General features: G+C 41.9%; 1 protein-coding gene across 1 annotated transcript in view; it reads left to right on the forward strand.

Moving 5' to 3' along the window:
• nt5dc1 (5'-nucleotidase domain containing 1) overlaps nt 1–17,437 on the forward strand; it is a 116,454-nt gene that overhangs the window by 95,684 nt on the left and 3,333 nt on the right. The window contains exons 10-11 of the mRNA XM_074685492.1: nt 9,957–10,130; nt 13,255–13,423. Coding sequence (XP_074541593.1) covers nt 9,957–10,130; nt 13,255–13,423 — 343 coding nt within the window. The remainder of the gene's footprint in view (nt 1–9,956; nt 10,131–13,254; nt 13,424–17,437) is intronic.

The raw sequence follows: 17,437 nt of genomic DNA on the forward strand, positions 1-17,437 counted from the left end.
CTCTGTAAATTCCCCACTGTGGGACAAATAAGCTGTCAATTGACCATAAAAGATTTCAAATCCAGGACAAAGTGGACTAAATTATGTATTCACTTTTTTCAAAATCAAACTAAAGTACAGAACTTGAGGAAATGCATTTAGTTGGATTAAGTTACCATGTACAAGATTAGCACTGTCTCATGCCTTGATTCTGGGAAAGAGACAGTGGACCCAGGGAAGGCCAGTCTAGCTCTGAGGAAGATGAGTTACAAGGACATGGAGGGGCCCATTGACTGGGTTTGCCTTGGGCCCCCAAAAGACTAAATACACCCCTGACTGTTTCCAAATGCTTTGTCTTTTCTTTGAATAAATGTGAGAACTTCAACTTTTCCTTGATTTGGGGCGCGGCTTGTCATTTAGGGGTGATGGTGAAGCCAGAACAGCTGAGGACCACTGGTGTTGGCTACTGTGTTGTTTTTACAGGCATAAACCAAGCTTTTTACTTCAAAGCTGTGCCATCACTTTGCTCTCATAGATTTTTGAGTTACTGTCTTTGGGAGGTGCAAGTTGGCCTCTAGGCGTAGGTCCTTATTTATGGGGAGCTTTGGTGTTGGTCAAACGCAGAAGGATGAAAAATAGCACAAAAACTCTGCTAGTATGACCACTTGTTGATAATTCTGTTTTGTATAAGTGTTCTGAGTGATTTATCTCTGAGACCTGAGAGCAGGAGGGTGAAAAGCTTCAGCTTTTATGGAAAAGAAGCTGAAAGAACATTTCGTTTTAAGGGTCTCCTGTTTTTGGATGAACAAAGAGAAATTTTTCATGAAATACTCTTCACTGACATTTCCAGAAGAATATCAGAAACAGCTTTTTGGCTTAAAAAACGTTTGATCCTGTGGCAGTTTATGAAAAGTTGTGACAATAGAATATAAAACCATCTTTACAGCCAAAGTTTGGGGTAAAAACGTTGTTGGGCTTCCACACCATCGACTTTACGACCAGAGCAGTAGATCATCTGTGATGCATATGCACAGAAAAGAAGCTTTCAGAGAATGTAGCTTAACTCAAAGTTAGTTGCAAATCTTTGAGGCCGGTGAGACGTCTGTTAGGATGGTCTCTAACTCATTGCTGTCTCTGCATGCCCATACTCACCCATAGGACAGCTGAAGAAACCTTACATAACAGACCATCCCAGCCCTGCTCCACCCGACACTACTCGTCACCATTCCCCCTTCCTCCTCCTCCTCCTCCTTCTCCTCCTCCTCTCGTCTGCTGAATGCCCCCTGTGTTCCCCCGCCACGTGGAGAAAGCTCTTGTGGAATTCAGTGTCAATCTGCACTTATAGCTGCTTTAAACACTCCTCCGGGTGACGTGAGGCACTCTGTGTTTTCACTTCTCTCCACTTTCACCTGACAGGACTTGGTGCAGTTGGGCTGAATGGAGGTATTCAGAGAAGATTACAATGCTCTGAGCACAGGGCTGAACCTGGACGGGCCAGGGAGGAGCCAATAGGATATGGAAACTCAGTTCTGATCAGTCTGAGGAGAATTTTAAGATCCTGAAAAGTGTTTGTCCTTCTCTACCCTTACTACTCCTATTGAGACACAAAATTTGATTTAACTGAAATGACTACAGACAGATATTTTATTTTATCTTAAAAATGTGTAGTTTGGGCAGCCCTGAAGAAAAGAAAAGCTGAGATACAGAGAATAAAGCTGCTAACATATCAAGCTATTGTTATATTACACTGACCAGCTCAGAGTAAAGCGTAAACAGACAGAAAGAAAGGTCGCCTCTGTCTTTGTGTCCCTGGCTCCTGTGAAGTGGAGCTCCACTTGTAAGCGCAGAGGCTCTCCTGTGCTGCATACATGTTTTTAACGTGTTTTTGTCAAGTCTTTTTTAAGATTTTATCATTAATACTTGAGCTTTATGTTGACTGTGATAAACTTTCTGCAGCTACAACTGATTTAAGGTTGTAGAAATATACTTAAGAAGATACATGTACCTTGTTGCTCCAGCTATACCTTGTCATGGTACAAGCGCTGTACTTATGACATTTGTACATTTTTGCACCTAACCCTTTGTTTTACTGTGAGTGAAGAGGAAACACAGCGGATATGATACCCTGCTGTAAACAGAGGGCTCTAATTTCTTGGACCAGGCGCAAGCGCCGGCCTTTGCCGCGCAGACAGGGCGTGACCAGCACACTTTGCAAGTTTCCTTGCAGTGCCAAGAGAGGCGCAGAGGAGTGCAGAGGTGCGCGTCCAGGCCTCCCTCCGCGCAAATGGCAGAGAGGGAGGAGAAAAGCCGTAAGTGGGTTTAACACAGCCGAGCGCTGTTTTCACCAATCAAATGAGCTCCTCTCCTCGCCTTTAAATGCCGGCACAGCGTCTGATTGGTCTGAGTGATCCCCAGCACCGTGAAAACAGTGTGCTGGAAAGAGCCAGTAGCGGAGACGGTCAGAGCCTCTGTCCCTGCAGCAGGAGAATGGACAGCGGGGCACATCGGAGGACACGAAGCATCACTGTGTGGGCAAGCTCCCGGGACAGATGTAATCTGTTCCTTTGTCATTAATAGGAGAACAAAATGAAGAGACAGTTACACAGCTGGCTTATCCATTCAGAATACTTTTGATCCACCTGCACTCCTGGTTTGTCATCGCCAAATAGCAGAACCTTTGGTGATATACTGTATACTCTCCCAGTGTCTCCACCTCATCCTCCTTACAATAATGTACTCCATCTTTTTAGATCATGTTAAAAATAAAGACTAAAACAGAGAAATATGGGAAATCACGGGTAAATCCTGAGTGACAATAATTTATTTTGTCTCTTTTTTCTTCGTCTTTTCTCTCCCTCTTTTCTTTGAATTAAATGAAATGAGAGAACCAGATATATACTCAGTATCAGATGTTAAGGCTGTTTATTGTTTAATTGTAAGATGTGCATCAAACTTCCAGCTGCCGTCAGGTTAACTTTCCATTATGACAAACGGCTTTAATCTGACATCAGATGTGACGGGACAGTTAATATAGATATAAATGTATATGCTGGTTCAGACGGTTACATTAAATAGTGATTGCTGTGATTGTTTATTGCATTAAAATGTGGCTGACACTCTGGAAACCTGCCACAAAATTAGAGCCCTGAGACATTATTCTGTCAGGGACACAGGCTGTCTATGATGCACATGTCATGGACTGGCTGTCTGTGCTTGAAATACTGTCCTAGTAGTGATAAATTACAGTTAACTGAAAAAAAAAAAACAAAAAACACTCAACTAATCCCTTATACTCCAAATTCCTAAAATGTGAGGGGGTGTATCCTCTAAAGACGGTCCATGCCAGACAGTGCATCAGCTTTTCAAAGCCCCGCCCACTGAAAACCATCTGCTCTGAGCAGGGCTGAAACAGTACCCACAGCTGTTACTTTTCAGAGTGTAGTTTGTTCTTCATCTTCATTTGGTTTGATGATTTCTTCAAGTTAAAGAGCTGTACAAATTGAGAAAAACAGTATAGGTTTGCCATGACAACATGACAAGTCTGGGCAGCCATTTTGTTAAGCAATGAGTCACATGACATTTACATGTACCTCAAAGGTGCAACTGCACATTTTCTGACACTGACCCATTTGCACCTTTAAAACCACACGAAGTACCATTTTCAGACCTTATAGGTACTACTGTAAAAATGTACCTTTGGGGTACAAATGTGGAACCTCTCTTTATCTGTGTGTATGAAACCTTTGATACTTTGAGGTCTTTGAGGTCTTTGAGGTCTTAAAGGTCTTTTTTTGATGTTCCTGAGTAGTTCCAGCACACAAGAACAGCGCCATTTTTACTCTCTTGTTGCAGCTGCTGTGGCTCTTCTCTTTTGCATAGAATTACTTCAGCGTACATTCTGTCTTTAATTAACAGGTTAAGGATGGGACTGCATTAGTTTAAGGTTTTATTAGAAAATAAAACACCAGAATGTCTCTTCAGTTCGGTGTAGATTAAGATTAATATTGCTCTTTTTATTTTCAGAATTAATTACTCAACTTCATTACTAGTTGTTTTTGCACAAATGTCTACAACAGAAAAACCTTGGCAGTGGATCTTACATTTCAGTAATATATCCTGTTTATTTTTGATAATAACTTAACTCTGTTAATTCAGTCAAACATTTTCAAACATTTTCAAACTATAGCTTATTTGATTCACTTTGTAACGCTCTGAAATCTGTCAATGGCTTTTTTTTGTCACTGCCATCCCTGCAGAAGGTAAAAGGACTAGGCTGTGGTCGCCCTTGGCTTCTTCAGATGACCAAATGTTGTGATAGAATAGAATAGAATAGAAAATACTTTATTTATCCCCGAGGGGAAATTCAGGAGTCACCGCAGCATTTAAGAAAACAAAAGTAAGAAAGAGTATAGAAAGTGCAAAAAAAGTCCATAAGAAATTAGATGACGACATCCCGTCCACCACTCGTCCACCACTCTCCAGCCCAGCCAGTCTCCACCTCCACAGGGTCCAGGACTGAGCCTCCCCAGCAGTCTGTTCAGTCTCTGTCTCCTGGATCCTGTCTGCTCACAGCAGGTGAAGCTCTTCCAATGTGGGGTCGGCGTCCGATGTCAGCTCCGTCAGCCACGTCGCTGGGTTAGCACAGCTGGCTCGTCCATCCCCCCGGGGCTAGATCCCACGTTCCCAACAAGGATGGATGGAAGGACAGGTCCACGTCGTCACCTCCCAGCTCACATCCGAGAACCAGCATGTCGTCCTCACCTCCTCCTCCTCAGCTCGAGGGAAATCATCAAGCCCTACACTAGTTAGCATTGACATGCTACAGGCTGCTAACAGCTAATTTTGCATGTAAACAATGCAGCCATCGTTACATGTAGGATCTCCAGACTAACACAGGAGAAAAGTAGTAAAAAAATACCGCCGAAGCCACAAAAAGTTTGGTGTCCGTGACCGACAATGAACCATACAAAGTGATGATCCACTCCAAATACAAAGATTACGAAAAAGAGACAAAAAAAATTACAAGAAACGGACAAAGACGAGAGAGCTGCTGCAACAGGCAGCTACTTGGGTAGCGCCTAGCAACGGAAGTGAGTGATGTCACTCAGCTGGCAGGATTTCTCACAGTTTTAGGCCCAATTTACACGACAGTGTTGCATCTAGAAACGCTTAAATGCAGTGAAAAAAATCTGTGTTTAAACTGTAGATCTGGTGTTTTGGCGAATACTGAGTGCAAAAGTCGAGCAACAATGCATATTTTGTTGAAAGACAGTCCGCAGATACAGCAGCTTGAGCAGCACAAGCACAACACGGTAGTCCACGATGATCGTAACAACGGTACTGTTGTCCTGTTGTATGCGCTCACGTGAAGCAGAGTGTGACGTCAGCGTTTCCACTGAAAATGCCGGCTCACTGTTTACACTGCAATGGTGTCGGCAGCATTTCAGAAAAAAACTCAAAAACTTCAAAGGTTTGTGTTTAAGGTTAGCTGAAACACCACTTCCGTGTAAACGCTAGGCTGAAACGCAACAAAACTATTGCGTTTTACCCTAAAACCGTTGTCGTGTAGACAACAGTTAGTGTGTGATCATGAGCCTAAATGATTAAGTGGGGTTTACTCTGCTGTCTGCCGAGCCCCGTGCCCTCCCTCTGCTCCCCTTTGCTTCAGGCCCCACACAGTGTGCAGCACAATGGGCTCATTAAGACCTCTCTGCATGCCTGCAGCTCTGTTTACCTTGACCTGGCCTCAGCTTTAACTGCTCCTCTGAGTGATGGGCTGATAAGAGACGGGGTCCATGGCCCTCATTACACTTCATGTTTAGGCAGAAGTGAACTTTTCAAAGCCAGAGGTCTGAAAATTAGGTTTAACTGTTTGTAGTTTTTGAGCTGCACGGTGGCGCAACCGTTAGCGCTGCAGCCTCAGCGGTAGCGGTTTGATATCCAGCTTGGCTGGTGGGCCTTTCTGTGTGGAGTTTGCATGTTCTTCCCACGCATGTGTGGGTTCTCTCAGGGTACTCCGGCTTCCTCCCAACATGCTCATCAGGTAAACTGAACACTCTAAATTGTCCGTAGGTGTGAGTGTGTGCATGAATGGTTGTCTGTCTGTCTCTGTGTCAGCCCTGTGATTGACTGGCGACCAGTCCAGGGTGTACCCCGCCTCTCGCCCAATGACAGCTGGGATGGGCTCCAGCCACCTGCGACCCTGAACAGGATAAGTGGTTCAGAAAATGAATGAATGTTTGTATTTTTACTTTTTCCTTTTACATAACCAGGTTCTAGAGTTTGAATTCTCCTCTTAAAGTTTGAATATTTAGAGGAATTTAAAAAAATCCCACCCTTTTTTATTTTTTATAACTGTCAGCATATACCTTTCATGTTCCAATCTTACTTTATTGAAAATCATTGAACAATACCTATGAATAGGGATGGGTACCGAATTAGGTACTTTTATGGGTACCAACCCAATTCTGCCGGAAGTACCGGGTACCGATTCAGGTAAAATCAAAAGGTACCATGTTTAGGTACCTAAGGGAGGGAGTGGAAGAGTACGTGATTTTCCATACTGGACATGAAAACAGCATTGCAAAGTTATGTATTGAAGAATAAAAATGTCAAAATGAAACAAAATGAGATTTTGTCATTAGAAAATTTGATATTTTTTACCACATAAACACAAAAAAGTCCTGAAAATTGGTACTGTTGAGTACTGATATCAATTACCAGGTACCGGGCATTGGTACCAGAATGTTCCAAATGTGAAAGGTACCCATCCCTACCTATGAAACAAAAAAATCTTTATGTTTTAACTTAAACGACCAATGAAGTGTCCTGAGTTTTAGGTCTCAGAGCAAAAAGCTACAATGGCTGGCTGTCAGACCGTCCCAGAGGTATTTAAGATCACTTTCACATGTAAGCATGGGTCGATCACCTATCCCCCAAAATTAAGGAAATCAGCACCAATCGTTTAGCTAGCCAATCAATCTGTGCATGTCTAGTTTTAATTTTAAATGAAATAGCCTTATATATGATTGACCATGGTCCAGCTGAGTGCTGCATTATTCGCCAGCATTGTGCAAATAATATGCAAATCATGTCCTCATAGCCCTTCCCTCAAAACCCTCACCTCCACGTCTAAAGAGTGACAGAAACAGCAAAAAAAGCGATCAAAAAAGAAAAAACATCATTAAAATTATAAACTCTGATTGATAAAACATTGACATCAAACAAATATGACAAGATTTGAATTTAAAAACCTCAGAATGCAAACATTTATAGAAATGAAATAATGTAAAACATTCGATGTTCGTGTTTTTAACTACAGCAAAACATTTTTGATGTCATTTCCTGTTTTGATGCCATTATAATTTTTCAATACCAAATTTTATTTTTAATACCAATCATTAAAGTCGCAGTTTTGGCTTCATAGATACACTACATACTGCACTGTAACATATGATGTGAAATGATTTGATAGAGTACAGAGCAGTGTTGTTCCTTTCAGATGTTTACCTAGGGCACATAAATTGTTTGTCTTAAGCGTCTTTGCAGTGGTAACAATAAAAAAAAACGCTTCTAAACAAATCTGAGTTAAAAAAAACAAACAAACAAAAAAAAACATTTGGTCCACATCATATGAACAGTGTCATCGTGTGATTGTTTCCAGGTAACCGAGGTGAGTCTGACTCCCCCCATGGTGCTCGGCCTCATGCAGAGCTGGGGTTTGGCTCAGCCTGCTGTAACCGTATCCATTCTCAGTGACTCCTCTCTGAAACATGTTGAATTCTTGGCCTCTGTAAATATTTATGATAGTGATCCCGTGACTAGAGCTGCAGCACTGCTGAGCAATGAGAAAAGCAGTCAGGCTTTGAGCCCCATCTGTGGCCAGTTCTGGGAAAATGTGGCAGGAACTGATTCCAGCCCCCTCCTCTCAGGCCCGGCCTACAGCAGCCCTCGATTAGTCAGCCTGTTTGTTTACATGAGGAGCAGCTCTGTGAGGGAGGACAGCGAGACACAACTACAGCCCCCTGACTCCTGTAGAGGTCTGTCAGATCTCACAAACATGGCATGGATGATATATTGATCACATATTCTTTTTTTAAAACTCTTCATTTAAGAAGATGTATGAAGGGTCCACAGTAAAAGTCTGCTAAAAACATCTAGATATCTCAAAACCCTTTTCCTTCTTAACATCCTGGATATTTTCTTTTTTTTTTTACGGTAAACTCATTATTATTACTCCTTATGCTAGGCACCGCCCCTGTTGGTTGTAGCTGCCTGTTGCAGCAGCTCTGTGTTCTTTGTCTGTTTCCTGTAAATTTTCGTCTCTTTTTTGTCATCTTTGTATTTGGAGTGGATCATTACTTTGTATGGCTTATTTGTTGGTCATGGACACCAAACTATTTTTTCCTTCAGTGACATTTTTACTACTTTTCTCCTGTGTTTGTCTGGAGATCCTACATATAACCCTGGCTGCATTGTTTACATGTGAACTCAGCTGTAAGCAGTCTGTAGCATGTCAATGCTAACTGGTGCAAGGCCTGATGTTTTCCCCACAAGGTGAGGAGAAGGAGGTGAGGACAACGTGCTGGTACTAAGGTGTGATTAAGAAGTGACGACGACGACCTGTCCTTTCATCCATCGTTATTAGGAACATAAGATCTATCTCCGGTAAGATGGACAAGCTAGCTGTGCTAACCCAGTAACATAGGATATACCAGAAGGCAGAGTAGCACCATACAGGATACAGGAGACAGAAGCTGAACAGACTGCTGAAGTTTAGTCCTGGACTGACTAAATTTATTCATTTGAAAACAAAGTGAGAAGGTATTTTTTTTCCATAACATATATTTCATTAACTTTATCTTCCTACTCCTTTATCATGGGGGGTCAAGGTGTAGCTAGTGTCTAGTTATGCTCTCTTTACAAGCAGTTATCAGAATACCAAATAAGTAGACACCAAAGTGCCCAGCGATATTGCCAACTTTCCTAAAAAATAAGTATTACACTCAAAAGGTATTTTCTTTGTAAATGTTAGTTCCAGAATGTTGTGGATTTTCAACCAGAAGTTTTCAATGATTTGACAGTCCCAAAATATGTGCCAATAGTTAGCATCTTTGCTCCCACATTGTTTCCAGCATTCTGGATTCTCTCTTGTGAGATAGAGTTTTCTTTTTGTGGTGGTAAAAAACCCAACCAAACTTTTCCAACCAAGTCCTCTCCGTGTGTGCGAGTTAGTACATTTCCTCTTAAAGTCAAAAGAGTTGTGCCAGACTTCTTCTGAGAAAGTAAAGTTGCCTTCTTTTTCCCATTTGTTTTTAACATATTCTGTTGAATGAGATTTTTTTTTGTCTTTATATAGTCTGGATATAAAATCGCTTTTTAATACTGACTTGTAGGCTCCTAATAATTCTTTAAGTACTGCTTCATCCATGTCTGGTGAGAAATGTTTCAGCACTTTATCAAAATCAGATCACAGATTCTATATTTTAGAGTTTGGGTTTCTCTCTGCTTAATCCATCACTGTCACTTTATTTCTGTCTGTGTTGAAGACTTTGCTCTGCACTCAGAGTTTCAGCAGACTTTGGATATCTGCTGTCTGACATTTCTTCCTCAGCTCCTTTCCCCTTTGTTTGAAAGGGACTGAGGTATGTCTCTGTGGAGCTGGATTTAAAGCTGTGAGCTGTGTGCGCCTGCTCGTCAGGTGAGGAATGCGTCTCTGCAGGCCTGCCTCAGCTTGCTTTTCTTTCCATACGTGGGGGGACAAAAGAGACTTGGTGGTCAAAGAGGTTGTGATGAGTTCTGCAGACTGGGTCGTGTCTGGTCTAGTTCACCCTAGGGGTCCATGAGGTATCTGCCAGCTGACTCTGACTGACACTCAGAGAGGAATGCAGCAACTTTATCGCAGCACTTAAACCTGAGTGCTGCTCTTAAAACTAACTAAGCTGTCCTCTGTCACCTTCTTCCCCCCACCCCTGCAGGTGGTGTACTTTGGAGACAGCATGAGGTCGGACATGTTCCCTGCCAGCAGCTTCGGGAAGTGGGAGACGGTGATGATCGTTGAGGAAATGGAAGGGGAGGGCGTCCAGAAGAGTGACGCTGCGCTGTCCAATGAGGCTCAAGTGGAGCCGATGGAGAAAAAGGGCAAGTTTGAGGTGAGTTCACTGCAGCAGCTGTTTCCATTTAGCAACAAACCATAGCTCCGCCCTGCAACCCACAACCCCCAACCCCAATTCTGTCGGCCTGCTCTGCTTCTCCTGACTTCATGAGCTTACACCCTGAGAACATTTAGAGTCATACAAATCAGATAGCCACAGTAATCTGTGTGAAAATAAACCATCATGACTGAGAAGAATGTGGAACAAAGTCTTTGGTCAACAACGTCATCGCTTCATGAGACGGGAACAGTGAAAAGAAAGTCTGAGTTAGATCCAGAGAGGACCACAGAAGCTCAAACAGCTACATTTATTATGTTAATAGTTCATTGAACATTTCAATTACCAACACTAGCTTAGACTAAGTTGGTTCAATCAGCCAATCACAGCTTTTAAGAGAATGCACTTGTTAAAAAGAATCAGGACAGGTCAAAAAGTCCTGGCACAACTTCATCAACTTCCAAAGTGCTTTGAGAGAAAGAGTCTTGAAGAGGTCAAAAAAGCTCCAGCAACACTTGTAGTTTAGGAAACAACTTTATTTGACCATACATAAAAAGGAACATAAAGAAAAACACAGGGATATACAAAAATTGGTGATAAAACAAATTCACACACACACACACACACACACACACACACACACACACACACACACACACACACACACATACACACACACACACACACACACACACACACACACACACACACACACACACACACACACACACACACACACAAATATATATAAATATATATATATATATGTCTTTAGAACACATAAGAAAATAATTATATTGTGAAAAAATAATAGTTAAAAAAAAAACCCAACAGTTTTTGTATGCCGACTTCCAAGTGCAAATGGAATGCACCACAAGTCTGTATCCAGTCTGTGGGTTCAAGACCAATTCTGGACGTCTGCACAATGTCCAAATTAGGTCCACTATTTGGACGTTTTTGGATGTCTAATGTCAACATTAGTTTTGTGTCAAAGTAATATTTTGTTTGTTTATTTCCATTTCCTGTCTCCATTCTAACATGGTGATGTGTTTTCCTGTAGAGGTTAATTTTTGTGTAGCTTCATTTGGCTCAGCAGCAGCTTTGAAGTGGAAATGTTTAACGCATTTGTATGTATTCACAGTTACCATTTGTTGCTGAGAAAATCAAATGAAGCTACAGGAAAAATGAACAGGAACAGTCTGACCCCTTCAGAAACTGGACTACATTTAGACACAGAAACTAGAAGGAGGATCAAAACAATGGTAAAATGACTACAGCAGCAGCAGCAGTTGCTCTTTTGAAAGGGACTTGGCTTTGGAACTGGAGGGTTGCAAAGATTTTGGTTTCTTTCTTGGTAGCTCTGATACTGAGGTACTGTGGACGTCATAGATGGACGTTCATTAGACATCAGAAAAGAGTTGTCTGGAGTAACAGTCTGCACCTTCAGGAGACCCAAGTTATATGCCCTAAAAATGAGGTTAAAATGACGTCCTTTGAACGTCTCTTTGCTCAGTGATATGCACTGGCAATGTACTGGCATCAGGGTTCTCAGTATTTTACTATTATCTCACATTCATATACTGTAACCCAATATAAAGTATCATACTGTAAAAATAAATTACAGTACGTGCACTGTAGAAAAAGCAGGGAATTACTGGTCATTTTTGCTGCCAGTACTTTACCATTATATTGCAGTGATTTTTTTCTATTAGTTCAAACCAGGGGGCACCTGGGCCCCCGCAAGAATTGCAAAAGGTGCCGATGAGACTTGTTCCAAATAACAGCACTGGTCACACTGGAGCTACTTCCTTCCATCATTCTTGTGTAATTAACTAATAATCATTGTGAAATAATTAACCTTGACCTGTGAGCAGTCTCTTCACATGGTATTACCACTTGTACTACGATTAGTGTTATTGAAAAAGTGATCTGTGTAATGTTGTTCAGGACGTCTGTTTCAGACAAGTAGCCCTTCGTGCCACTCATTTCCTGTGAGGTTGCCCTTGGTCTCAGAAAGATTGATGACCCCTGATTTTAACATTTTTACAGTGTTACAGTTTTAATTTTTCAGTCATATTTCTTCCTGTCCCAGTTTTGTTAAAATTGATGTTAAATGTCTTTGTATTTAAAAAGCACACAGGCTTTTGGGTGACCTATCATGGAGGTAAACTTCTCATCCTTTCTGGATAAAAGTCTCTGTCCTCTTGATCTGAGAGTTCAAATCATCTCTAAGAAACGACCTCTTCATAGAAAAACTTGAGCTCTCTGAGAGGATTCTTACAGTGCGCCCTGACTCAGATCTTTAAAAAAAAAACATGTCTTGGTGTCAGCATCTGGACCCTGTCATGTAGATCATGAGAAATGGCGTCCTCACACTGCGGCGCTGACTTACTGTCGACCCACTCTGATGCTGTTTGTCAGTAAAGCTGCCTGCACGCTCTCCCTGATGCAGAGGAGCTGCTGTTAAAAGGTCGGCAGATCAATGAGCAGCACATTTCACTCGGGGCTGTTCAGTATCTGTTGTATCTTTGTTGCTGGGTTTGATCATCTGTATTGGATTAGGTCAGAGGTTTCTGCTCCAACATGCTGAACTCTAAAAATTCCCCACATACTTGTGTCCTCAGGCAGTCCTCTTCACTTCTTCTTTCTGGAAAAATTATTTTTAGACATCTACTGGGTATAAATCTCTGAGATAACTCCCTGATCTCAGATACATTAATCACGCCTCCACAGTTCCTGATAATGTTGGCTGATGTTGTGTAAAGCGCTCGTTTGTCATCACCGGTCTGTAAAGTTTGATTCTCTCCACATCCTCCTTTTAAACCCCACATCCTGTTGTTGCAATCATTGCTACTCACGAGTTCTGGGATCTCATACATAAAAAAAAAAAAAGTTTTGATGTTATTAGAGTGTTTATGAGTGAGAGAGCAGGGGATTCTCATAAAAATGATTCACGTCAGAGTCACAATAACCCTCAGAGCTCCTGGGTTAGAGCCAGAGTGACTTCTTCCTTCTGAGGGCAGAGCTCTCTGCTTTTATTATCAAGTCTGCACACGTCTGAAGATGAACCCTCACACACAGTTACATAATTCTGTGTTTTTGTGCGTGTGGACTGTTTGAACAGGAGCAGGGCATGAAGGCCCCCTCTGCCGTGTCCGAGCAGTGGGGCTCCTACTTCGTGGATGTCCATAAAAGTGGAGGAGGAGATGAGGAGCACCAGAAACTGACCTGGTGCTGCCACTGCATCCACAAATACAGCACCATGGCCATCCCCAGTGTGGAGCACATAGCAGGTACGTGGGGGGAAACCGGAGCTGGTTAGGCTGCAGAAACAGTCACACAGAGTCAAAGGCCCAGAAAGGATACGTCAATTAAAATGCAAGTAACATTTGTTTTATGTTCAAAGAGGAGGAAGGGAATGGATAGACAGAAGACAAATTATAAGCTAACAAAGACAAGAGTCACAGAAACAATTTTAAAAAGACAATTCATAAATAAAGACTGAGGAAGAATCAATTCTTGCTGAATTTACCTCAAAACAGTCTTTCTCATTTAGTTCATCAGAAAAAAAACTCTGCTCTAAAAAGGATAGCATCAGATCTCCTAAATGGTTCATCACACGTTGAATTGAGGGACCTCAAACACCAAGGTCTGCCCATAGCTCCTCCCCTGATAGGCCTCTAGAGAGCTGACCAATCAGAGGGAAAAGGGGCCCTAAAGAGACAGACAAATGAGGGTTTTTTTATAACACCAGTGAGAGAAAAATAGAGATGTATTCAAGCACCAGGGATACAGAATAAAGCCCAATAAAAGCACAGTACCCCCTCTGTATAGCAGTACCCCCGCTTTACAGATAAGTATCTGTAAAGCGCTTCATGACTGAGGTCAGTCATCTCTCGCAGCCATTAGCAGAGGGATGAAAGATGTAGAGAGACAGTGGTGGTCCAGACCAAAGCGACATGAACACAGAGGGCTCTAATTTTGTGGCGCAGCGCAGCGCAGGGGGCGCAAGCCTGGTGCACCCTGCGCAGTGCTAATTTTGTGCCGCGCACCGCCGTACGCTGCCACTTGACAATTTGGTAGACCGTCTGCGCAGGGATGGGTGTGACGGCGCACCAGGGGGAGGTGTCGGCATATTCATGTTGGCGCAGTGACAATTTTGTGCCAAAAAAGTGCGCTGAAAGCTCGCCAGCTCCAACCTGGTCTATCCTTAGCGCAAAGCGGAGCACACCCTCCTCAGCTGTAATTTGGTGACAGGCGCACATGTCATCAAAGCCTCAGAGGCAGGTTTCCAGAGTGTCAGGCACATTTTAATGCAATAAACAATCACAGCAATCACTATTTAATGTAACCGTCTGAACCAGCATATACATTTATATCTATATTAACTGTCCCGTCACATCTGATGTCAGATTAAAGCTGTTTGTCATAATGGAAAGTTAACCTGACGGCAGCTGGAAGTTTGATGCACATCTTACAATTAAACAATAAACAGCCTTAACATCTGATACTGAGTATATATCTGGTTCTCTCATTTCATTTAATTCAAAGAAAAGAGGGGGAGAAAAGACTAAGAAAAAGAGACAAAATAAACTTATGTCACTCAGGATTTACCTGTGATCTCCCATATTTCTCTGTTTTAGTCTTTATTTTTAACGTGATCTAAAAAGATGGAGTACATTATTGTAAGGAGGATAAGGTGGAGACACTAGGAGAGTATACAGTATATCACCAAAGGTTCTGCTATTTGGCAATGACAAACCAGGAGTGCAGGTGGATCAAAAGTATTCTGAATGGATAAGCCAGCTGTGTAACTGTCTCTTCATTTTGTTCTCCTATTAATGACAAAGGAACAGATTACATCTGCCCCGGGAGCTGGCCCACACAGTGACACGCTTCCTCGTATCCTCCGATGCGCCCCGCTGTCCATTCTCCTGCTGCAGGGACAGCGGCTCTGACCGTCTTCGCTACCAGCACTGTTTCCGCAGTGCTGGGGATCACTCAGACCAATCAGACGCTGCGCCTCGGCCACAGGGCATTTAAAGGCGAGGAGAGGCGCTCATTTGATTGGTGAAAACAGCGCTCGGCTGTGTTAAACCCACTCACGGCTTTTCTCCTCCGTGGACACGCTCCTCTGTGCTCCTCTGTGCTCCTCTGTGCTCCTCTGTGCTCCTCTGCGCTCCTCTGCGCTCCTCTGCACTCCTCTGCGCCTTGACTGCGCCTCTCTTGGCACTGCAGGAAACTTGCAAAGTGCGCCGGTCACGTCCTGTCCGCGCGGCAAAGGCCGGCGCAGGGCAGGTGTGCCTGCGCTTGCGCCTGGTCTACGAAATTAGAGCCCAGAGTCATGATTCTGATTTAGATGATGTTAATAAACCCAGCAGAGACAATTAACAATTATTAGAAATTAATTAATAGAAAAAATACTTTGAGAAAAAAGAATGTAAGACTTGAATTTGCCTTCGGGGATTAATACAGTGCATTTTTTTATCCTATCTATCTATCTATCTATCTATCTATCTATCTATCTATCTATCTATCTATCTATCTATCTATCTATCTATCTATCTATCTATCTATCTATCTATCTATCTATCGTACTTTGTTTAAAAATGGTCAAATGTTGTCATTAGCCAATAACTGAGGCAGAAATAAAAGCTGCAAACTTTACAAACCTGAGGTTTGGCTACAATTTTGTGCAAATGTAAGAGTCTCACAAACAGTTCTTTGGTTATAGAAAGTGAGAAGAAAGTCCAAACTGGAGCTGAGTGGTCCTGGTAGTTCTTTTCATGCAAGAGCTCTGATATGGTTTGCATCTTGAGACCCAAACTTACAAAAAAACAGTCTTTTAGAAGTTTCTGTTTCGGCTGAAACACTCACTTTATTAACTTAACACAGAAATTTCCAGAAGAAACAGACCAGACAGCAAATTTGACTGAACCCCTACCACCACTGCTGCATGAACAAGTCCTGGATTTATGGCTCCAGACCACCACAAATACCCGAGCTTGGATCTGTTCTAAGTCTGTGGATGTTTGTTAGAGTCTGAACTGTGCTGAACTTTCTCCAGCTCTTCCCTCTGACAGTTGGAACGCTGTGAAGGTTTGTCGTGCAGGTTATGGGGATTAAGAGCTTGATCCAATGGTGGCTGGACTTGGTTGAATTTCTTAAAGGTGTTCCACTTCAAAGACCAAAATAACCAAAGGGAATGGGCCTCCCAAACTTCCTTTTTACTATTGGGCTAGCAATATTCAGAAGATACTTTTCTGGATTAACCATTCAAAAACAGCTGAGGCCCCCGTATGTGTGCCGGGAAAAGAATCCTGTAGCCAGTTTTCTCTTTGCTCGATTGTTTGCTCATCTCTTCCTTTATCTGTTAAGGTTACCTCCTCCAATCCCATTGTTTTTCACACAATGAAGATTTGGTCCCAGTTTAGAAAGCATTTTGGACTGCAAGAGGCGTCAGTTTCATGCCCTATTATCTCTAACATAGCCTTTATCCCCTCTAATACGGACGCTGCTTTTCAACTGTGGCATAGAAAAGGTATCAAATGCCTCAAAGACTTGTTTTCTAATAACACTTTCCTCTCTTTGAACAACTAAGCCAAAAGTGCAACCTTCCCAGAACTCATTTTTTTCCAATACCTACAGATCAGACACTTTGTACAGAAAAAATTCTGTTCATTTCATAATAATAATAATAATAATAATAATAGTAATAATAATAATAGTAATAGTAATAATAAATTTGTACAGCATCTTTTAGAACACTGTTACAAAGTGTTAACATTAAAGGTTAAAAATGCACTCAGGCATTAAAAACATGAAAAAACATTGAGAGTAGGGTCTGAACTGTTAATGGTGTGAAATGAAATATGATCAAGTAAGGCTTTTAAAAAATAAAAGTAAATAGAAAATAAAGAACTTTGAATTACCACTGCACTGTAATCCACTGTGGATACAGGTCCTTTATGATCTCGAATTTAAAACAAGAATTGTTGCTTAAAGAAGAATAAAGGACTCATGTTTAAACTTATGCTGCGAGAAATCACAGAGATGGGACCAAAAAGCTGAAGTTGATGGTTTGTTTTTAGATTTTTGTGCAGAAATGTGATGTTCTGTCTTAGTTATTTGCATAAAGAGAACCATAATTCCTCTGTGTTTTGGTGTCAGATTCGTGGTGAATGTGTTGTCCACTTGTGTCGTTTTCTGTTTTTAGTAAAAGTCTGAAACCTTCAACATGTTGAAGTGTGCGCTTTCTTCCACAGAACAATGAATCACAACTGCTTTTCAGCCACAGAGCATCAAAC

The sequence above is a fragment of the Halichoeres trimaculatus genome, unplaced genomic scaffold (assembly GCF_033239565.1).
Source record: "Halichoeres trimaculatus isolate MK-OKI-2021-1 unplaced genomic scaffold, fHalTri1.1 fHalTri1_scaffold_13, whole genome shotgun sequence".
Lineage (NCBI taxonomy): Eukaryota > Metazoa > Chordata > Actinopteri > Labriformes > Labridae > Halichoeres > Halichoeres trimaculatus.